This window comes from Ambystoma mexicanum, chromosome 4q (genome assembly GCF_040938575.1).
Source record: "Ambystoma mexicanum isolate Mex_15411 chromosome 4q, UKY_AmexF1_1, whole genome shotgun sequence".
NCBI lineage: Eukaryota > Metazoa > Chordata > Amphibia > Caudata > Ambystomatidae > Ambystoma > Ambystoma mexicanum.
This window is the reverse complement of record NC_090928.1, coordinates 636,022,432-636,047,178: the sequence shown is the minus strand read 5'-3', so window position 1 is coordinate 636,047,178 and position 24,747 is coordinate 636,022,432. Positions and strand designations below refer to the sequence as shown.

The following is a 24,747-nucleotide window of genomic DNA, read 5'->3' as shown; positions in this document are numbered from 1 at the left end:
CTCTGCCTCTCCAGTACGAGATGTCAGTTTCTGGAGATCGTGCTGGAGGAGGGAGACATCCATGCTGATGCCATCTATCTTTTGCCCCATAGAGGCACGCGATTCTGCTATAGCCGCCATAATGTCTTTTATTGATATTGTGCTCTCTGCTTCCGCCATGATGTCTGGTTGGTCTTGTTCCAACTGGCTATTTGTTGCCTACGTTATAAATTGGTCTATCCTGCTTTGGGAGATTAGTTTTCTGGGTTTGTCCTTGCCCATGTTGGACACCGGTGGAGAGATTCTTCCGACTCGACTAGACGGGCGCGATGTTTTGGTATTAATGCCGGCTTGCGTGATATCTCTTTTCGCCTTCCTGGGTCGGTGGTGTCCTCGAGCCTGGGGAGGTGCAGATGGCAGGATGTGCAAGTGTTCCTTCGGGTTAGAGCCGTGCGGTCAATTGTCTCATTGTCTTGCTCTAGTGTATCAGGAGTAGTATGGATTACCGTTTTGCGAGGGTAGTGCCTGGGTCCCCTTACAGTGTTCCAGTGCCTTTTGGCTTTGTGCCATGGTCTTTTCCCCACCTTTTCTGACTGGATCGTCGGGTTGTTGTTCTCACCCGGTGTAACTGCGGTGTAATTGCTATGGGGAGTGCTCAGCTTCCTATGGCAGATATTAGATTGTAATTTCAGCTTCACCAGGCAATTGCCAGATGCATAGGCTGGCTGATATATATGCCCCCACCACAAGATGTCCGCACTGTTTGTACTATAGGCCCGTGCAGGTACGGATCCCGGCCGCGCGTACCCACAGGCTGCAGTCTCGGAGAGGTCTATGGCGCTCCCCAGGATAGTTTATAATGGGCTTCAGCAACGGGGCATGAGTCATGCACCTACCGGGCCGCTCCTCTGTGTTCGTGGTTCTGCGCACCACCTGCGCTCCCTCTCCTGCAGGCCCTTCGTGAGCATGGGGGGATGGGAGGGAGGGCCTCTCCAAGGTGCGTCTGCTAGCTCGCAATTTTCGCCGGGTCCACTCTTTACCGCCAAACCCGCGGGTCCACGGGTAAGAGGCCTTTGCAGGTGCGGGGAACATCTGGGTGTCACCCTGGTCTTCTGCTTCGTCTCGAATTACTGTTGTCTTGGCAGAAAGGTGGTGCACAGGATTCCGCACCCCAGTGGGATCACCACACTTCTCATGCGGATACAGCGCAGTCCTGCTTCTTCCAGCAGACGTTATGGGGATGACGGGTTGGTTCGCCTTGTATGTGTGCAGTGCGTTGTTACGCCCACTCTCTGTAGTGCTCGGCAGGTTCCTGCCTGGTTTGCTCTGCTGGCCAGAGGTGCTCCACGGCCGGTGTGGTTGCTGCTGTCCTGTTGGTTCTTTCACCCCACCATGCGTGGCTGGCTATTCACACGTTCATTCACTGATCGCAGGCCCTCATCGGTACAGCAATCCTTCACCCAGCTACGCCCTGACGGGTGCGGCCATTTTGTCCATGTTTCCCCGAAGCTTCATAGTTTGCTTTTCTCGGCTCCGAACTCACTCAGGAGCTTACGATTTGGGTCGAATTTTCGTCTGGTTGTGCCTGATGTGTTTATCTTCTGGAAAATATATGTTTTCTTTAGGATTGCCACTCATACCAGACTGTCTCCACAGGATATTTGCAGCGGCTGCAGAGGCTCACGTCCTCATAGCTCTGCCGACTACTCTTTGTTAAACATTTAGCAAATACAGTAATTACTTACAACACTGGTGTAGGACAATTAATGAACTAAATGATCTCTAGGATCAACGTTGCTTTTATCACCCAACTCGGTGGGCCCCATTTGGTCAAACTCAATAAGGCGAGTCTCCACGGGTCCACAGAGATTCAAACTTCTGATCTTCAGGTTCCGTGCAGATCTTTGCAATAGATGCTTTAGTCCACCAAGCTACCTCGCCAGTCTTTGGTGTGGATACAATACTTTAGTTCAAATAGCCCAACCAGATTCTCAGTGAGACACGCTGTGGCATGAATGCTGGGATGTGATGAAAGTACCACTGATGAAAATCACATATCAAGGTAGGGGATTTGCAGATTCCTTTTAACGACCCTTCTGGGGTTATCTCTGAAATTCAGTACATAGGGAACACTCAAGGTTCTGTTTTGCTGAACCAAATGAGTCCGACGTTTACAGATACAACCACAAGCTTTTATGACTGACCCTCATACTGGAACCTACCAAGTGGAGGATACCGGCTTCCGAACTGATCCCCTCTGTAACAATCGATGCAATGAGAGTTTGTGACCTAAGCTCGCCAGCAGTAAATCTGTTTGTTGCTGGTCTTGGGGACCTCTGCAGAGCTTATTTTATAGGAGATGAATGAGGAAACCCCCAAATTCAGGCTTGACTAGATGGTCTCCCAGTCAGAGGCAGAAAGAAGAGTAAGCAATATACACAGAGGCCCTTAAATACTCCCTTACTACAATAGAGGAGGTTTGAATTACATCCTGGATGGGTTGGATGCCCCGGTAACAATTGATGAATGGGCACTATAATACATTAAATGTGGAGTTTGTTTATCACACTGTGTTTTTGTCAACCAAAGAACTTGGATGGCATAGCACAATAAATTGTAGTATCATGGTGCCTCATGCCTTTTTTGGCGATCATTCCTAAAAGGTTTTCCCTTGCACAAAACTTAAGAGCATGAAGGGCCAACCGGCACACTGCCACCATACCATCTGCCAAGGCTTTTGACACTAGCTGGATCGAGATCCCATTTTTACCCAACCTCCTTGATCTAGCCTCTAATATGGTAGAGCAGTGCAGCCTGGAATGATCCCACCATTTGGGATTTAATGTATCCTTTGACTGTAAGCAAGGCGTAAATCTATTCTGAGACTCTCGAATTTCTCCTGGGCTGGATTCTTTGGGGTTGTGTGTGTACTCAGGTACTTCTTGGCCATTCCAATAAAGCCCTTGCTTCTGCTTACAACCATTGATCACTCATTTACACTCCTACATCCTTCTATGTATGCATAGTTTTTAAATAAGATCGAACAGCTGCTCCAACTATTCAGGTGTTTTGGAGTTCATATAGTGCAACGTTAACTCGGTTATCTTCTCGCTGAGAGAACCTGACGACTTGCTGATTTGAGCATTGGGCTGCCACTGAAAACAACCACATTTTTACACTGTGTCTTGAGTTTTGATGATTGTTGATAGCTTGGATGTGGTCTTGGAGATGCATTTGTAATCTGCAAGCCAGTAATTTGATGGCTCAGCAAACCATGTGCGTTTAGTCAATCTTCAGTAACTTCTTTGGGTGTAGAGTACTACCCTAGAAATGATTAATGAAGATTGGGCCAGCTCAGTTATATCGGTGGTTAACTGTACATAGAGGCTTAAACTCTGTTCTCTGATTAACCTGGAATCATGAAGTACCCTGGCTTATGGAAATACATAGTCCTGGCACCGAGTTCATCTGTTAAAACTTTACTGACGTTTCTGATTTGAGCATGAATAAACATGCTTAAGTCTGTGGCTTCTGGATACAGGACCGGCTTGACCAGTTCAGGACCATTCCCTTAGAACAAGGGACATGTCATAAGACCATAACTTTGATCTGCTGTTAATGATGTAGCTGCAATGGCTTTGAGCATACCCTCCAGCGAGAGTAGCACTTGGTGTGCCATCAGCCTACATGAAAAAAAGCATAGTACAAAGGTTGCAAGAGTATAATGTGGCCAAAGCACTACATTTTATGGGACCTGCCTGCATGCTGCAATGCAGCCTGGTAATCCAATGTTGGGGGTGCCGGAGATTGAGAATAGCGAGACAGAAAACATTGTTTTCAGATAATGGCCATATCACAAACCCTAGTGCGGTGGAGGGGTTCCAAGAGGACGGTGTAGTGAACTGTGTTGGATGCCACTGAAATGTTTAATATTAGCTGCCATCCACCCAGTATAAGTCAGTATAGCTTGTAGTGCCAACTCTGTTCCACTGCTAGGGCAGAAGCCTACCTGTAGCGGCAAATAGGTTGTTAGTTTCAATCTATAGTTGAAGCTAATCATTAGCCATGTCTCTTCTCTCCTTTCCCTTTATCTAGTAGCCTCTAGGGGGTGGAGAGGTGTAAGGGAGCAAAGTGTTAGGGTGATCATGAGCGAATCTCTTGAACCAAGCAATGATTTATATAAAATTCAGTTTACCAGAGTGTGTGCATGCCGCTATTCGAGGTGGCACAAGCGATGCCAATGCCTCTTATATATTCCTGGATCCTATGGCAATTGCAGGAGGTGGGAGACATCTCTAGAAGCTTTACATCTTTTGGACATGTTGTCAAAGCACACAAGGGATGTAGGGGAGAAAGATATCATGGATACAACCAATGGTTGATAAGCTTTGTTGAGGAACGATGGCTTCAGATCCAAGATCATGACAGTGATATTCTGATTTTTTTTTAAAAAAGGTTTGTGATAAAATAAATATAAAACGTTAAAATGGGAGACTAGTGTCTTGAATTATATAACAGAGGGTGTAATGAGTTTGCCAGTAGTAGATGTTCCTTGGAGTTTGTTCATTATGAGAATAGTTCTTTAGGTAATAGTAATCAAAGACAGTGGGTTAGATACTAAAATGCTGTGCGCTATTCTACATAAACCTAATTGGTGAAACCTGGCAGCGAAAATCTCCAAACAAAGAACCCACCCAAGATTCATATAATATGAATATAGTAGTAAAAAACGTTTAGAGATAATATTCGCGCTCTAAGGACTGGAATCATTAAAAAGTTCTTTAGTATTCCATCTTCCAATGTTCTTTAGACACAAATTTCTTTGACATATAATCACTGAATCTCCAATTTCAAAGTTTTGCTTATTCTGTGTTGTTTCAAATATGCAACAAAGAAGCCGACACGTTTTGACCAATTCTGGTCGTTCTCAAGGCTGATAAATTGTTTTGAATAAATAATATTACAAGTAAATAAAATTGAATTGAATGTGACCATACATGATACCATTATTATAACTCAATATGTAGATGAACAGAAAATAAATGAAAGAAAATATTTTGCACATACCACACAGGATGTCACAAATAGAGAGGATCTGCATCGTGGAGCAACATGTTCCAAATGATTCAAATAAAATTACATTTGTTTAGAATGCAGTGCTTGCATTTTGTCTTTTAACAAAAACACGATATTCGTATGTGAATCATAACTTCTAGGCATCTAAGGTGGGTGCCCTAATATACTCCTTGTACCAATTTATGTTAGTAAGTATCTGTTCACCAGAGTGTCACAATAATCAATCCAACCCTGTGCATTGACTGACTAGAAAAATCACACTCCTGTTAGAATTGTGCATGTGATGGATTTGCCATATGGTATACGTAACTTGCTGGATGCATGCTATAAACTTGTCCTAATTGGAAACCCCGTTCGTTAATAGTTAGGATAGTGAAATGCTGCCATTGTGAATTGCATGAAGAGTGCGTTTTAACTTACCCTAACCAGTAGTCCTTTTGTCCGGGGTTAAATCCCAGTGTCAAAATCCTGCCTTCAATGGCGCGCAAGTTAGTAATTCTTCTTCTTCTTCTTCTTCCTCCCAGAAACCAGGAGCCGGCGATTTCCATCTAAATAGATGATGTTCGCCAAAACTTCCCACAAATGCCGCTACAGACCTACCACTACCAATAAACCCACACCAAAAAATAGCCACCACACCTCATGAATTCCCCTTACCCAACACCTCATTCAAATATTCCCTCATAAAGCCAACAATACCCAAAAACTCCTCTGCCGCCCTAACTATAATCATCATTTTCTCAGTCTTACTCTGCGTCTGAAAAGAACAATTAATAACCTCAATCATGAACAACAAAAAATTCTCCTTCATCAACACCAATAAATCACCCACCACCAATGGCTGCACAACACCATCCACAGGAACAACTGAAGGGGGCAAGACCCCATCCCCAGTTAGACAAACCTTCTCAACCTGATCCACACCAGCAGCTGGCAACCGCGCAACAGCCTCTGCATAAAACAAATGAGACACTCTCACAGACTGTACTTGAACCTCTCGAACATACACAGGACACCCCTTGAACATAACACAGTGATCTCCACCAGAGTTCCTACATACAGGTACCGTCTCACTTAAACACTCCTTGATATCATGTCTACCGCCACACTTCGCACACCACTGCTCCCCCCTACAAACACCGGCTACATGACCAAACTTCTGACACCGAAAACAACGCAAAGGAGGGGGCACATATTTTGCCACCTGAAACCTCTCAAATCCAATCCACAAAAACCGGGGCACCTCCACAGACTGAAACAACACCAAAACAGTAGTCGAAACTACAACCCCATCTCCATTCCTAGGACCCAACCTACGTACCCCAACCACACCAACACCCTTAAACTCAGACATCAAAAAGTCCAAATCAGTACTAGCCGGAACACCATAAACCACCCCCTTACCACTAACCACACAAACAGGCGGAACAGAACACACCACCGGAATCCCCACCACCTTACGTAAACGCAACACGATCTCCTGCTGCTCAAAAGACACACAGCAAACTAAAAGCTTTCCCCCACCCACCTTACGGATAGATCGAGGTGAATGAGCCCACTCCTCCACTGAAATCGCAATCTCCATCGGGCACACCTGCCTGAAATCCTGACCCTCCACAGTACTGGCCACAAGAACCACAAAAGCCCTCTCCTCCGAAGCACCAACCCCCTTACTCAGTACACAAGAACCAACATCAGACACCGCACCACTACCCGCAACTCCCACCACCTCAGAACAAAGAGGCTCTGCCTGTTCCTGCTCCAACAAGAGAACCTTGAAGACACATTGACACCATTGCCAACACCCACCCGATCCACAGGAGACCGACTTCTAGACACATCCCACGACTTACCCCGCTTCCTAGCAGGGACTGACTGCCACTCAGAACCAGAATCACTAGACCCCGAATCCTCCATCAACAAAAAAATTGAGAATGCAACCCGACCTCTGCTGCGCTCATCAAACTCCTCTCACATGCCCCACCTGAGACTACCACTCGGCCAGTCAGTCCATCCCAATTACCACTCACATACTGCGATACATCAATTCTCGCCACAAAACAGGCATTCCTCCATAACTCCCTCACACGCTTCCCCCCTTCTCCGTCCTATGCACCCTTCATCCCTGCCGCATCGCAAACATCGCACCCGACCGGCCCTCCTCGATTCTGTTCCTAACTCCCTCTTGCCTAGTTAGTAAACCGGTCTGGTAAGTACAAAGGATCCTATTATGTTCCTGGAACGTCATTACGTGGTGACGCCACCCGCATTATTGCGCATGACGTCATTATGTAAACAAAACCATTCACGAGGTGCAGCAAATAGAAAAAACCTGTGTTTCTCTTGTCATGGGCTTGTCCTCCTCGTTTGGGGGTTAACTACCAATGTCAATATCATGCCTTTACTGGCGCACTCATGCATTGGGACACTCATGCATTGGGACAGAGTGATTAACATTTTCAAAACAAGCTACAATTCAGGGAGGAATTTTACAAAGGTAGATACTCTGTGCCATGTCTCTCCTTTTAATCATCACACTACTTGATAAGTGATCGGACACTTCAACACAATCCTTTTATTTGCTTTACAGACTGCATACAAGTCTTCCAAAGTTTGGGGTAAGCTTTCTGTTTAACATTGGGGGCTATTTCACTATCCTAACTATTCACAAATGGGGTTTCCAATTAGAACAAATTTATAGCATGCATCCAGCAAGTTACGTATACCATATGGCAAATCAATCACAGGCACAATTCTAGCATGAGTGTGATTTTTCTAGTCAGTCAATGCACAGGGTTGGATTGATTATTGTGACGCACTGGTGAACAGATACTAACATAAATTGGCACAAGGAGTATATACTAGGGCACACCACCCTAGATGCCTAGAAGTTATGTTTCATATAAGAATATTGTGCTTTTTGTTAAAAGACAAAATGCAAGCACTGCATTCTAAACAAATTTAATTTTATTTTAATCATTTGGAACCTGTTGCTCCACAATGCGGGTCCTCTCTATTTGTGACATCCTGTGTGGTATGTGCAAAATATTTTCTTTCATTTATTTTCTGTTCATCTACATATTGAATTATAACAATGGTATCATGTATGGTCACATTCAATTCAATTTTATTTACTTGTAAGATTATTTACTCAAAACAATTTATCAGCCTTGAGAACGACCGGAATTGATCGAAACACGTGTCGGCTGATTTGTTGCATATTGGAAACAACACAGAATAAACAAAACTTTGAAAATGGAGATTCAGTGATTATATGTCAAAGAAATTTGTGTCACAAGAACTTTTGAAGATGGAATACTAAAGAACGTTTTAATGATTCCAGTCCTTAGAGCGCAAATATTATCTCTAAACGTTTTTTTTTATTTGAAAAAAAACTAGTTTTTTTACGTTAAGAAAAAAAAACTTTTGTTTCAAAATTTCGTTCCATCAATACATCAGATTATGACCAACAGTTAACACGCTATTCGCATGGCTAAGTGTCAATGGAAGCACTAGGCTCGAAGGTCCCACATTCCGTCAGATTTGAAGACGTAGATAACAAAGGGGACTTCAAGAGCGCATTTAGGTAGTTAACAATCGCACAGACGTGTTTGACGTAATTGCCAGAAGAGATCATACACCACCAGGTGGTCATATCCCCATCTAGGGGTTCGAATTGCCCAAGATGTAAAATGCATAAGTCACGAGTTGCCAAACATTCCACTATTAGATGTTTTAGTGATTCGACAGCTGTTGAGAAAAAGCGACAGTGGTTGTCTTTTATGGAGGGATCTTTTCTTTGCCATAAGATTTCTTTCGAGCTCAAGATATTTAAACGAAATCTTAGAAACTGTTCACGGTAGTAGCGAGAGTAGCAACAGACCAAGTAGGAGGGCTGTAAGTTTAGTTTTCTTTGGCCAGAACTCAGCCAGGTGTTTGAGGCCATCTTATCACGTTTTTCTAAGTTGATAATCCAGGCCCAAACCTCAAATTTTCTTTTAGCGTGTTGTGGCCCAATAAACAAATCAAACTTGCTGATTGATGCAGCATTGACCCAAGATTGTACTCTTGACTGCCATTGGTCCAAAAGACAGCTGGAGTTTGCTTCGGGGCAGATTGTGAAAATGCGGTACGCTGGCACTTTGCTTTCCGCTGTCATCTTTCGCATAAGTGAAATAGATTTCCAAACCACATGGCTAAATAAGGAGTTTAGTGAAATTTCATGTTGTATAATGTGGTTGGGACACATTGTGGCAAGTTGGGAGCACGTCTCCAAAAGCGACCCTCCAATTGGTTGCATGTTTGCTCCTCAATGGTAGAACAGGTAGAACATTAGGGTCGGTTTTAAGGAGGATTTGCCGGAGCTTTTGTTTATTTTCCTGGCTTGAAGGGCTAATCTTGAGGACTTCAATTTCAAGTCTTTGACCCACTGCTGTTTGCATATTGAATTGTTGAACTGGACTCCCAGATAGCGTATGGAATTAACTGAGACCAGAGGATGACCTCCAACAGACCACCTAAAAATTCTGTCCTTCCTGCTAGTCACAGAGCCGATTGACATGATTTTAGTTTTTTCAGGATTGATTGAAAGGTTGTTTATGGATAAATAGTCATTGAGACAGTGCAACAGACGTTGGAGACCGATCTGAGTTTTATCGATCAAAACCAGGTCATCGGCATAGGCAATGTATCTTACGGGAGTCTGATTTATTTTAGGCGGATAGCTATGCGCTTGGGCAAGATGAATAGGTATGTCTGCCGAGAAATGTTTGAACAAGTCGACAGCAAGGGGGCACCCTTGCTTGCCTCCTCTTGTTGTAGGAATGATGGCTGATAGGTCTCCATTTTTATTGAGGCGCACACGAAAGGATGTATTTGTGTGGAGAGCGATTATTGGATTTAGAATATTGGCTGGGCAATTCCATTTGATCAGTTTTGACCACAGTAGGTCACGGTTGATGCCATCGAAGGCTTGTTTCATATCAATGAAGGCTAAGTGGAGTTTAGATCTGGCTTTCAGAGATTCCAATTTCAAAATTGTTATGATTGAAAGATTTACGTCGACTCCTACCCCTTTTGAGAAGCCAGTTTGCCGTTCATCGAGAATTCCAGCCTCATGGGCCCAATTCACCAAATTTGATCTTGGATTGGAGCCAAAGAGTTTGCCAATAGAGTCAAGAAGGGCGATGGGGCGATAATTCCCTGGAATATCCCAGCCCCCCTTCTTGTGAATCGGGACCACTATAGCTGTTTGCCATGACTCTGGAATTTTGCTAGAGGTGGCAATTTTCTTGAAGAGGCATTCGATGAAAGGAGCCCAAGTTAGAAGATTTTTTTTAGCATCGCCTTGCTAATCATGTCAGGGCCGGCAGCATGAGAATTTTTTAGCAGCGTGATTGCTCGAATTGTGTCGACCTGTGACATCTTCACATTCCAGGACACAGATTCTTCGTTTCGGTGTAAAGCAGACTTTGGGAGTAGGCTGTTAAAGACCTCAAAAAAGTGTTTACACCAAATGTCTCCAGAGATGGTGTTTTGGGTCGAATTTAGACTGTTCACATGGCCCATATTCAAGATTTGCCAAATGTCCCAGGTGTTTTTTGTTAACAAGAGCTTCATCATTAATTCTGCGCAATCTTGCTCAACAATGATTTTATGAGATGTTAACCAGCTCCTGTAAAGCGCTCTTCGAGTCTTGACTTCTATTTGCATTAGGCATCTTGAAGTATATATTTTTTTTATTTGTCTCAGATCCCTTCTTAGTTCTTTCTTTTTTTCTTGCACGATTTTACTAAAAAGATGTTTATGACGTTTATGTTGTTGAGATGAGTCATTGGTATCAGTTATGTAGATTGAAAGCAAGGGAGTGTAGTTCCCGCCAAGTGGTGAACTCAGCAATCTTTCGGTTAAGCAGCCTATTTGATTCACGCTCAACCGAAGACGGTTTCCGCTGGAATTTGCCTCGACTGGTAAGTTGTAAGTTGGACCTTCAACTGATGCTACAAGGAAGAAACCAAGTTTTAGCAATGAATGATCACTGTTAAGCATTTTTTGCGAGTGCAGTGTTGACACCTTCGACTCAAAATTCCTTGAGATCCAGATCTAGTCAATGATACTGTGTGATGGATCGCAATGCCAAGTTGGTTGTGCCGGGATGTCACCTCTAATTGCGCCATTTAGCATCACACAGTCACGCAATTCCATGGTGTTTGACCAACGTTGCTCTCTCTCACCAAGATCTTCTTTATCTATGTTCATATAGGTTTGATTTTTTTGATGGTAGGTAAACCAACAGCAATTTAGGTCTCCACAACATATGATTGTCAGGTTTTTGTATCTCAGCATTGCGTCGTCCATTAGGGAACATAGTGCATTGAGAAATCCTTGGTCTTAATTTGTAGAGGGTTCCAGTAGCAGTTGATCAACAGAGAGTTAGTTGAGTCCAAATTATCGTATAGTGAGTGCATGATTGTGCCCTGTATGAAGGGATTTGGGTTAAGACAGGTCGGAGTAGACCAGTTTTGAGATAAACGAACCATAGTAAGTAAACCGGCACTTGTACTGCCTTTATCGTTTATGATGGCTGGGTTGACCAGCATGGTAAAGCCGTCTCTCATGGGAGCTTCAAGGAGCCACGTCTCCTGTAGACAAATCGCAAAAAACATTTGCAAGTGGTAAGTCAAAATCATTGAACAGATGGTTGAACCCACGGGTGTTCCACGAAAAGATGGAGTAGAGGGCGTCCTGAGGGCACAATCATGGCTAATCCTGTGCATTTTGTCTCGATCGATTGCCATGTTTCCCATTGAATTGTCCTGAAAGGCCACATGTGGCCGCTGACCTCAAGAGGTTTCGTAGATGAGACATCAGCTGCTTTTTGCTCTGATGATTTACGAACAGAACCTTCGAGGGAGTTGATTAAATTGGACTTCTCAGGTTCAACAGAGATGTCAAAGCCGAACATCAATAGATCTTCTGCGGCCTTGAGTATTGTATTCCGGACCCCAGCAGATTCAATGTGGAGCAGAACTGCATCAGAGCATTGCTCAGTTACGTATTCGACAATTTTAATGTTGTCTGTGTGGATCAGGCGGAGCGGCGGTATAGGTTTGTATAACCTTAGCACGTTTCCGTGATTAATATTCAACTCATTGTCTTCGTTATGAATGTTTTGAAGTCTTAGTTTGCAACTGTAATTGCCTGCACAATGTTGTTTGTTGTCGTTTCGGGGTGGATCAGAGCGGCTGAGCTTTTTTCGTTGGTTTGAGGTCAATTTGCGATTTAAGCTCAAACTGGCCGCAGCAGATTTTGCGAGTTTTTCCTCAGCATCCACCAGGCTTGTAGAATGGGTTGCCTGAGATTTCGGGAGGATGATACTCCTGGGTGGGGCTGCATGCTGTGCAGCTCGTGAAGGCAGGCAAGCCACTTTTCCAGAAGATTGAGGGCTATCATTGTTGTCTGAGGAGGAATAAGTAGACAGGTTGCACAAGTCAGATGAGACCGATTTCACAGAGGTGACAGAGTGGCAGTCTTCAGAGCTTATGCGACGACGTTTTGCTCCTAGTTTGGTTGGTTGCACTTGATCTTTTTTTGAGTTTTTGACACACCTCTGTCTTTCTCAACGTTGCGTTCGAACAGGCCCAATCGTGGTGGAGTAGTAAGATTTCTTATGAAGCTTTTAGTGGAAGAATGAGGTTGTGGGTTCTGTTTTTTGGCTATGTTGGAGGTCTTTTCCTTTCTTGCCGGGACAGAACGCTTAGCCGTCGCCATTACAGCTTTCAATTTCGGCCGCGTTCCCACAGTTCCTGTTTTGGCAGGACCTGAGAAAATACCAAATGAAGAAAATGGATTTTCATGTGAGTCAGAGTGTGGTGCTGCTTGCACCATTTGACCGTCCACAGGGACTGAAGCAACCATCACCAACAGTTCATTATCTGCGGGAGATTGCGAAGAAGCGACAGCAAAGGGAGGTTGTGCAATTTCCTGTACAGCTTCATGATCATCTGGAGTTGTTGTAAGTGGAGGTGCAGTATTGTTATTTTGCGCTTGATTTTGGTCAACAGTCTCTAATGATGAATTTGTGGCAGAGAACGTTAAGGTTGAAGTAGGCAAAGTGGCAGTAATCAACTTGTCCGCATTAGGATTTCTTGATTTCCAAGTGGCGGTGTGCTAAGTGCTAGCTCTTTTATTACATCTCCAAGACCTTTGATCAAATGAGCATATCTTTCTTGCTGGTTTGTGACTGTATCGCTCAGTCGCGCTTGCCATAGCGAGTTTGTGTCTGCTTCAGTTTGGGCGTGTTACTTTATAAACATGGTAAAGTGATCAATTTTGTCAAATTTAGCCGATAGATTAGCTAGCATCGCCCCTTGGTCGCGAATGGTTTCGTTCAGGGTTTCATACAATTTCACGAACAGGATCATTGCTTGGGACGAGGTCGCAAGCACATTATTGTGTATTTGAATCGCGGTGGCAACTGACAGGCTGGATTTAGAGTGGGGCGTCTTCACACCGTCGTTTCCTGGACTTGGAAGATTGGAATGCTCCCTGTTCGACGTGGGGAGCTTCAGTGGAGTCACTGGAGCCGTAGAAGCATTCAGCATTCTTGATCTTGAGCGATCTTCAGTTTGTTTAGTTGCGGACATCGATTTTGTCCCTTTGCCTTGTTGTCCGCATTGAGATAATGGTTGAGGTGTCAAAGAAAGGGATGGCAACAATGTTGATTTACAAGGGACCATGTTCCGCTGGTTGACAATATGATGTGCGCCTTTCAAATGAGACCGCTCATTGTTGTGAGACAGGGCCTGGATTATGACATTAGAGATGTCACTTAATATTTGCATTTGTTGAGGCACTTCAGAAGAAGGAAGCAGAGAGTCCTTTGCCGGTGTTATTAAGACCTGATCTATATTTAGCATACCAGATACAAGGACCAAGTCACGTGTATTTCTAGAATAGAGGTCGCTGGTCTCAGGTAGCATAGAGTTTGGCAGAAAGTTTGATGGGCGCCTCGAGTCATTGATGGAGGATTGCGGCAGTGGTGGCCTGAATGCTATCGACGTTGTTGGTGGCAAGCTGGCCAAAGACTGTATTGGGGCGCTAGGGAGATCATGGATTAGCTCAGAATGAGGGCTGCATCGTACTGGAGAGCTCAGATTAATACAGGTTGGCACAGCGGTAGCAGGGGTTTTGCTTAAGGATTCAGTGACAAGTTTATTGACGTCGTTATCATCCAGTTTAGCAGGTAGATCATGCAGCGCTTCGGTGGATTTTTCTTGCACGGCAAATTGACGCACTCATAAGTTCCGCGTCAGTTAGGTCAAATGGAGAATAAAAAATTTCAGGCGAGGTAATTTTTTTTTCAAAACTTTTCTTTATTGGTATGGTGAGAGAACAGACAATCAACACAATGTACAGCATAGCAAGAGTAACAGATACACACATGGTAGTGCAATACATGGGAATGCTAGCCAGGTAAAGATGGGGCCATTTTTCGGATTCAAGCGGCACAACAGTGGATTAGTTTACATCACCAGGAGGAGGGAAGGACAACAGTTGTAAGTCATCTTTGTTATTTAAATAGGTGCAAAATTCCGTCCACACATTCCTGGGACGGGAGGCCAGCGGAAGGGTATTGATGTAGTCCTCCTCGCATGCTTGAGTCCAGGTGAGGTCCCTCATCCACATCTCAAACGAAGGGGGGGTTTGGCACTTCCAACATTGTAATATGCATTTTATGGCTATTATGGTGGCAACATTCAGAAACCTAGACATTTTCCTCAGCTCCGGGCTATCCCACAGGCCGAACAGTACAGCTAGGGGTTCTGGAGGGATACGGGACACTGTGATGTCTGAGAGAGCTTCAATTATGGCCTTCCAGTATGGCCCAGCGCATCACAGGACCAGAACATATGAGTGTGATCTGCAGCAGGAGAACCGCACTTAGGGCAGGTGCGGTCCTGGGTGTGTGCAAACCTGTCCAGTCTTTGAGGCGTGTAATATAGTCTGTTAAGGAGCTTGTATTGCATGCACCTATGTCTGGCATTCAGAGAGGTGGTTCGAGTGTGTATGCACATCTTCAACCACATTGCGTCCGTGATGGGGAGGCCCAGCTCCTCACTCCACGTATCTCGCGCCTGGACTGGCACGTCTGTGGGGTCGGCCATCAACAATTTGTACAGCGCGGACACTATCCCCCTAGCACCGACCGAGTTGGATATATACTGGATCTCAGGTGAGTCTGGGGGCTCATCTGGGTATGAGGGCCACCAGGCGCGCAACACCGCCCTCCGCCTGTAGTATTGTAGTAGTTCCAATGCAGTACCCAGGTGTCCGGGGCGCCATGTCTGTGGAGTGATAAACTTCCCATCGGGGTAAAAGTCAGTCAGGGCCCGTTAGCCCAGATCATGCCAGTATTTCATTAAAAGCTTATCATGTGTAGGGCTGAGGCCCGGGGACTGCCAGATTGGCAGCCATTTTTAGTATTGGTGGTGGTCGGGTTGTGTCTGCAAGATATATTTCCAGGCCCTGACAGTGGCCGCTACAGGGTCTGCCGGAGCGTCGGCGTGATATGTGTGATGGAGAATGAGGGAGAGGGTGTTAACACTCTCGCTCGCTAGTTTCTCTAGCTTCACATGCGGGGTGGGGGTCAGAGAACGTGTACCAATATGTGGCGGGTTGGGCCTGCGCAGCTGTCCAGTATTTAGCAAAATCAGGGGCGGTTAAACCCCTGTTACCATAGGGAAGAGTCATGTGTTGCCATTTCTTACGAACCGCCCCCGAGTGCCATAGAAATTGGGCACACGCAACGTGTAAGTTCCTGAAATATCGCTTTCCGGGCCAGATCGGCACATTTGTGAAGACGTAGAGAAATTTAGGGACCATAATCATTTTGATTAGAGATAGTCTACCCGACAGAGAGAGCGGGAGACTGCGCCATTTCAACATTTGAGCCTCAGCAATCTGCGCCACAGCCGCATAGTTGTCAGCCAACAGTGAATCTTTAGTGAGGGACACCTGCACTCCAAGGTACCTGATGCCCCTCGGTGACCATCGGAGGGGGAATTCGCAGGGCGGTTGTGTAGTGGACGGGGTGAGCGGGAAGATTTCAGATTTGGAATAATTTATGGTGAAGCCCGAGAAAGTGCCAATTTTGGTTATGTCTCTCAATATCGGGTCTAGGTGGGCAGCCGGGTCTCTAATATATAGGAGCATGTCATCGGCATATAGAGAAATGATCTCGGGAGGATCACGGAGACGTATACCTTTACGCTTATGTTTGTCCCTAACGTTATCAGCCATGGGCTCTATAGCGAGCGCAAAGAGTATCGGAGAAAACGGGCAGCCCTGGCGGGTACCTCTGTGGAGAGCAAAGGGGGCCGAGGCCATGGAGTTGACCAGGACTCTGGCTGCGGGGCTTGTGTAGAGAAGTTTGATGTATGACCTCATGCGTGGGCCAATTACCATTTTGTGGAGCACCGCCCACATGTATTGCCAGGACACCATATCAAATGCCTTCTGGCCATCGAGGGTGACCGCCACGGCCTGTGCGTTGGGGTCAATTCTAGCCAGAACATTGAACAGGCGACGGATATTAAGGGAGGATCTGCCGGGCACAAAGCCACTCTGGTTGGGGTGGACTAAGTGGTGCATAACCTATTGGCAATGATCTTGGCAAAAATGTTTGTGTCAGTGTTAATCAGAGAAAGGGGCCTATAGGACCCACATTCGTCCAACGGTTTACCTGGCTTGGGTAATACAGTTATAAGCGCCTCACGCATGGATTGGGGGTAGGATGTTTAACTCTAAGGATTCATTCCACACCTCCTCAGGTAAGGTAATTTGTGTTGGCGATGGGGCTCCTGGTGCAACATGATCCTGTGGAGGAATCGGAGCTAGATTAGCAAGTGAAAGGAGCGGGAGAGGTTGTGTTGAATTATCATTGACCTCATCGCGCTTCGGGTTGGATGAAGAGGCCGTGTCTGCTAGTGATATATGGCTTGACAGGTCAGTAGTGTCGAGGTGCGCAGCTTGATGCACTTGAGCAGAAATCTGTAACGATACAGCAGAAGGCAATAAAGTCACTGCTTGCTTGCTTACCTTGCTGCCAGCAATATTCCGTTGCGGAATAGCGGTCCAAGGATTCAGCATCCGACGTTGCTGCAAGGTCTTGTGTCGAGGCTGAGGCCCGCTAGCCACAGAGGGCTTGGGGGAGATGACCATACCGGCACTGGGCTAACTGGGACTCAACCGGTCTCCGCGCGGGAAAGAAGCTTTTGAGGAAAAATGAGGATCAGTTTGCCTCCAGCACCAAACAGCCACACAACAGCCAGAGGGCTTGTCTCCTACGGGCTTAACGCCGCAAGGGTGGATGGCTCGGCGTTTTAAAGGTGAAAAGGTCACATGATGCGTCACGTATGGCACACAAGCCCCGCCTCCTCCAGGAATCACAGGCACCAGCAAGCGCCCCTTCACGACTCGCAATGCTGGTTGGCAGGAAACACAAACGTTTGTTCAGAAAGCACAAGTAAGGTTCAGCAAGTGCTGCAGCGTAAACGTTTTTTTCTACTATAGTTCTTTAGGTATATGTTGAGACTAAACAGATTTTTTGACTAGTAAAAATGGCCAGTTTCCCTCTGCTCTCTTCTCCTTTCGTTCCTAGGGTAAGACAATCTGGGAGGCAGGCCATGCTAACTAGCAACGTGCAGTTCCAAGAGCAGCTCTCTGTGCGTTTTGTCACTGTTGCCCCAGTGCACAGATCAACAGCATTTGTTCTTATGCTGTAGGCTTGCAGCCGGGGTCTTTCTCTAGTCGACCTGTAGTACCAAGGGTCCTTGCTGATATCATCTGCTGAAATATGAAGCACCAAGCATTGTGTGCACAAACGCTAGATCTGTCCTTGTTCAAGGTGTCTTTAGTACAGCCACAAATGAAAGTACCACTCTCATGCCGGAGCGCATACCTTCTATTTGACTGTTTGACTGGACTGAAACACACGCCTTGCAATTTGACAGGGAAATAATCAACAGCAGTCCAATTCAAAGATAATTCACGAACCATAGAACAAGTCTGCCCATTTTACAGCACATTATTAAACACAAACTTCCATACTGTTTTCTTGAAACCCCTGTCACTCGGGTTAGACAAAAGAGTAGACCAAGAAGAGCCTTGAAGTTCTCTAAGAGAACAATCGAAAAACTTAGATTTTCACCCTGACTCCATCCTCCAGTGAAGAATAACCTAGGCAGATGGACTTGCAAGAGCTTTGCTGCTTGCTAAAGTGCCTTCTGCCTGGGTTTCCTTCCCATATGGCATCTCTGCCTACTCTGACAGTTCTGCCTGCTTCATTTGCCTTTCAGAGGCATGTTTCTTTGTTGGGGAGCTCGACGTGTCAAGGACCATGGGTGCAGTAGACTTCACACTAGGGATAGTATTACAAACACGCAGAGTCAACGTCCCTTTTCGAATTTCTAAAACAAGTCTTGCAATACTCTGCAACTACCACTAGAGGTCGGAATCTAATCAGACACAAACATCAGAAATAAGATTGCGGTGATATGTGAGCCACTGGGGATAGATGCATGGGTTCTACAAGCTGTGCTTGCAGGCCTCAAGCTCCTGAGGTGCTGATCAGTTTGAAAGGCAGTGCTGTGAATTTTGGGCTGAAGCAAGGGCGGTCCGTGTTGCCTATCATGAGATCAGAGCTTTAAAATTGGCCCAGTGCGCCTTGTAGTTGTAATCTTTGCATTTCTTCTTCCCAGTTCCCTCATTTCACCTTGGTCTACCCTTTATGTGAATAGCCACAGAGCAAATAAAATCTCGCTCACTAAACATTAGTAGCAAAAAAGAAAATTCACTAAAGGCAAACATTTGATACCACATATATTTAAAATGCAATTTTCCGTGTAATGTATTACTTAGCACTTCACCCTTCTGTGACTTTCTGCACTCCACTGCACAGGCCAAATACTGTCATAACCTCATGCGTACACGCCAACATTGCTTGCTAGAGGAATACCTATGCCACATCAGATGTTTGTATTTGAAAATAATGTAAGCTCTTAAAAAAAGTGATCTTCTCTTAATGAACCCAAGCTCAAAAACCCAGCCAGATGCAGTATTCAGTCTTTTGCCAAACCCCCTCCTGAATTGCTGAGGCCAGTTGTAGGCATTGTGTTGTGACAAGACCACCCATTTACCTGGCTTCAATTTGGAGGTACTGGGCATTGAGTGCCCCCCTTTTCCATACTGAACACCTTCATAGAGGGAGGATGGCCCGAGTCAAATATTGTATAACCCAAGTTAATTGAATGGTTGTTTTGCCAATTTCTGCCAGGGCTTCTTTTACACAGGGATCTTTCATCTTCTTTACTAGCGTTGTTTGGTTTCTGCCACATTAGTATCCAGAAAGAAAGGATTTCTTCCGGTTTCCTATGCCGTTTCAATTCATCCCTGTTTATCAGATGCTTCTAAAACATCCTTACAAAGGAGGTGCTGCTCACCCCATTGGAAGCACCATCTTTTATCCCTAAACCATGGAGTATGCTACTTTTTTGAGACTAAGCCTGAAATGCAGTGACTGTCTAAACTTGTTGTTACATTTTTCAATTTCGCAGGCAAATTGCATCATGGTGAGTGTGGTCTTACACAAGTGGTCCCCTTTAGAGTCTATAACTAAATCCAACACCTAGAAGTCAGTTTGGCCACCGCTATTTCCCCAGCCACAGAAGAATATTTCTGAAGGCTTAAGCCACACCATGTGCAATGATCTTTAATTAGGGCATGTTTAGAGTTGAACTGCATTTCGCTTTACAGTAATGAAGGCCTAAAGTATATTTATCAGGGCAGTTCTGGCCCTGTCTGCAGCATAGCATCATTCACATTGAACTATAGGCAATGTTATTTACCAGACATTTATGGACCATTTACGCACACTTCCAGCAAACATGCATTGCGATCACCGTGAACATACACTTCCTGGTGGATACAAAGAAGCTAAGCCTGAGGGCCACTCTGGGTGAATGCACGGTTTTGTGGGTTTGGGATGCACATGCATGTTTGAGACGTACATATATGTTTGGCTCAACATATGACGTTTTTGCACCTTCCACTTTACTGGCCATAAAACGGCATTATTACAACTCAGGCGTTAAGGGTTAACGCCGTCTTTAACCCTTAACGCCTGATTCCGATTTTAACGGCTGCTTTTAGCAGCCGTTAAAATCCATGGCGCTAAACCGCCTTGGTGCTAATTACGCCACCGTAATTTACGGTGGCGTAATTAGCGCCTTCCCCACTCCCATTATGCCCTATGGGGCAAAAATGGGAATGGGGAAGGGTAAAATGGGAAATGGGGATTTACCGCCCCACTCACCTTGCAATGGGGCGGTAAATCCGCCATCCACCATGGTGTAAACGTAGATAGTTTACACCATGGTGGTAAAGTTGGCGTACTTACCGCCTGGGTCGTAATGACCCCCTATGTGAATGATGGCAGCGAAATCTAGAATACCGAAAATGCAGGTGAGTCCTATACACATGTTGGGTCTTCTTTGATGAGCTTATTTTACTGATATCCAGTGCTATTTGTATCGTCACCCTCTGATCTCGTGATTGTTGAAGTGTCCTAGTCGTAAACTAACTGTCAAGTGTGGTCTACTCACACTGCCCTAAACAGTACAAAATACATTTGTGGGCAAGAATGTAATGTAGGCCAGGAGGATAGCTCAGGTGCAGCGTGTTTGTCTTGGAAGCAATACAATGCATAGCATCACAGGTTCGAATCCCGGTCTCGCGCTTAGACACCTCTCGGTATTAAGCGGGTTATAAAATTACAATTGCATATATAGGTGAAGTTAAATAAAAACCACTTTTCTGACCAAAGCACAAGAAAGCAGCAGGAACTATTGTGCTCGATGTTGATGCAGTGCGGGAATGGGGCTTCTTGTACATGAAAGCTCTTCTTATTTTAAGTTGGATGATCGTAAATTGTATGCTTTTTGTTTTGTCTTTCAGACTTTAGACGGCGGTTTGAATGTTATTCAGCTGGAGACTGCTGTTGGTGCTGCAATTAAAAGTTTTGAGAATTCCTTGGGTATTAATGTGCCCCGTAGCCGTTTCTTGCCCGTCAAGACCTCGTCTGATCTTCTGCTTGTGATGTCGAACTTGTATAGTCTCAACGCTGGATCCTTAACAATGAGCGAGAAGCGTGAATTTCCCTCGGTGCCACTTGTCAAACTGGGTAGCTCCTTCACAAAGGTGAGTGTTTACAAGGGGTTTTCTCGTTTCATTATTTATAAGGCAGTCTCAATAGCAGAAATATTTCTCGCCTTTTTGTTGCTAACTGGAAATTGGTCACTCTCTCCAGTTGGCACTGGAAACCAACATTTCCCATTAAAAAAAACCCTGTGTACATAACTGCTCCGTGCTGCCCTCGAGTTACCACTGGATGAACTGTGATAATCACTTTCAGATGTGTTACCAAAATAAAACAAGTAAGAGTTGAGGGAGGTATACTGGGTTAATAGCAATGGTGGGAAGGAGTGACCAATATCTATATTGGGCGAAAAGCAACTTTTGATTTGAAAAGGGTCAAACCATTCGAATTTTACACCAGTCTTCTGGCAGATGCAAGGGATTAATCCAAGGGACTGTCTATAGACCAGTGATCTTATTTCTTCATGTGTTGCTTACATGTGTCCTCTAGGCTTAGTTTGTGCCTCTTGTCAGACAGGAGGGAAGTTGCACATTGATCAGTTGCAACAGAATTTTAAGAACAATCATGCACCCTTCCAGTCGGACTTTAAACTGCACCACAGGACAGAACCCATGCTGAAAGCAGTGTGTAGTGATAATCGCCAGGCAGCAGATCGATGCCATTACTCACTACTCTGCCTTTTAGATGTCTGGAACACTTTCAATGTGGCCCTAAAAATTGTTGTCACGACATTCAGTTAGGTGTTGCCCCCTCTCCTGTGCAGTCAGCCCGTCACACTTTGTCCTCTCCATCAGGACTCATCTTCCACCGCCCTGTTTTTAACATGTACTTTCTGCCTTTTGTTGTGCCTCCTCAGTTCAATTATCTGACACAGGGTTGTTTCCAACAATGAAATTATTCTGCTTTATTCCTGTATTTGAAATAAACTCTGTGCATCTAGATGAAGACAGCGGAAAACATGAAGGAACGCCTTCAATAAAGTATCCACCCCCTGTGTGTTATCAAAAAGATGTCATTTTATTTCTTGGGTCCCCATTCCCCACCCCCCGCCGTGCCACGGCCTTCATTTGGTGATTTCGGTATTTCGCCATTGAATGCCTTCTAATGTTTTCTTTTCTGCGTTTTGCATATGACCCGCCAGGGTAACATATCAAGAACTGTAGATCACATAGAAGTGCCAAGTGATAAATGTGTGCAAAGCATGCAGTGAATGTACATATTGCATAAAATATCAAAACATAACATCAAACTCAATGTTATTGCAGATTCCTTTAGGCTAATCCATTTATAACAGAAGTGAAAATAAATTCACAAAATGAATTTGCGTGAAAAACTTTATCGCCCACAAAACCTCTGAACTTGAAGGAACTCAAGCCTCTTACGAGACATTTCGGCGTGGCTTTATTTGGTGCATTACTGCCTTTTTCAGACCCTGCGTATAACATATATATATATATATATATTTATTTGATAACTCTTTCCTTTAGCCACAAGCTTCACATGGCAGTAGTCATTGAATAGCAGATGATGGACTACCCTCATGTGTGGGTCAGCTTCTGCTGCGCTCCTATTTTCCCCACTAAGGCTCATCTTTGGGACAGAAACGTGATGCATTTACATCCTCCGCTCATCTATTATTGCCATAGAACTCTGTAATCATTGAAAAGATGCATGCAAATAGATCTGACTTGTATTAGTATGCTTTTAAATAATACATCAAACTGGGAATAGGGGTGTGAGTATTTCCCCCTCTCTCTTGCCTCTAGTTCATTTGGCAAAGCAAGTTGAATGAATGCTGGTTTTTGGTATTACTGCCTGTGGAGAACCCAGCTCGAATATTCCAAGGTAAATAGAAAGAAGCAGTGCTGTAATACATACATAAAAGGAACACCACTAATATGTAACCACCTCCCAAGTGGACAGGTCATTAAGTGGGATGCTAAATTGCCCGGGGCTCTCATTAGGGGCATGGCCTGACGTAGGTCAAGCCCCCTAACGAGAGCCCCGACCTCTCGCCAAACGGAGGGAGGGTGCTGTTGAAAGCAGGGGAGCTGGGGCGCACTGGCATTATTACCCTTGGGACATCCAGCCCCTCAAAGCAGGGCGCACCATAGGTGTGGCACTAGTGCACCCCAGCTCTCACGCGCAGCAGACAGCCCCTTCATTCAAGGCGCTGCATAGTTAAAAACCACAAGCTTCTTGAATGAAAGGGCTGTCTGCAGCGTGATGACTCTGTACTCGGAAACAGGAGGAGAATAGGCTGAGTAGTGGGGGCACCCCGTCGCTCTTATTCCCATTACCCTATTCCCCCGAAAGAATGGTACAGACAGGTTTTTGTTTGTGGAAAAATTATCGGCCGTAGGCTTGTTTATTTTCTACAGAAAATAACACCAAATAATAATCATAACAAACACAGAATAACACCAACTCGCTTTTTGGGCACTTCGTGTCCAGGGGTTGTAGATGCCCAGCCTTCTCCTCGGCTCCTCTTAGTTACCCTGGGGCATCCGTTCCTGGACACGTGCCGCCGCCTACGACTTTCTTCCACCGTGTACCGAAGAAAGTACTCGGCGTTCCTGTTCCTTGTTCTGTCTCCTTTCCTTGTCTTTTTTCTGCTGGGTGGGTTGGGTGGCAAAACGTTTCCTTCTCCCCCTTTTCCAGGCCCTTGGAGCTTACCCGAGTGAGGTGAGCTCCTTGCCTGGTTGTGCCCATCCTGCATTTCCTTGGGGTACTTATACCCCCCTGGCCCTTTGTTGTCCCTCTGGGGGGGGCCGGACTTCCTCCTGCCCCCCTGTTGCTTTCCTCACACCTTTCCCCATCCGTGTGGGGTTTCCCTAGCAACGCTGAGGGTGGGGGCGCCGCTTGGCTGCCCCTCCCCTTGTATTTCGCGCCGTTCTGTTTCCCCCACCCTGCGCCTAACCCCCCAGGCCCTCCATCGTGCCGTCCTTTGTACTGCACGGGGCCTGGGGCATAGGCTGAGTAGTGGGGGCACCCCGTCGCTCCTATTCCCATTACCCTATTCCCCCGAAAGAATGGTACAGACAGGTTTTTGTTTGTGGAAAAATTATCGGCCGTAGGCTTGTTTATTTTCTACAGAAAATAACACCAAATAATAATCATAACAAACACAGAATAACACCAACTCGCTTTTTGGGCACTTCGTGTCCAGGGGTTGTAGATGCCCAGCCTTCTCCTCGGCTCGTCTTAGTTACCCTGGGGCATCCGTTCCTGGACACGTGCCGCCACACCTGAGTGGGTGCCACCTCGGCCGCTCAGGTCCCCCCAAAAACGCGCTCCTAACTGCATCCTCGCGCTGCTAAGGCTCTAAAAATATTATCTGAAAATTGTCCCATCCCTTAGCTAGATAGGTGTATGCCGTCTTGGTGGCGCCTCTCCGGAATGTTCTGTGATAAGCCATGCTTTAAACTGGGGCCCTGTACTCTTACAATCCCTTTCCACTGCCTTGTTTAGCTTTT

The 24,747-nt window shown here is 45.4% G+C and overlaps 1 protein-coding gene across 2 annotated transcripts in view; it reads left to right on the top strand.

The window, feature by feature from the left end:
• Positions 1–24,747, top strand: part of LOC138467890 (UTP--glucose-1-phosphate uridylyltransferase) — an 839,807-nt gene that overhangs the window by 680,954 nt on the left and 134,106 nt on the right. For both annotated transcript variants that reach the window (XM_069608192.1, XM_069608191.1), the window contains one exon: positions 21,070–21,312. In XM_069608192.1, the coding sequence (XP_069464293.1) occupies positions 21,070–21,312 (243 nt within the window). The remainder of the gene's footprint in view (positions 1–21,069; positions 21,313–24,747) is intronic.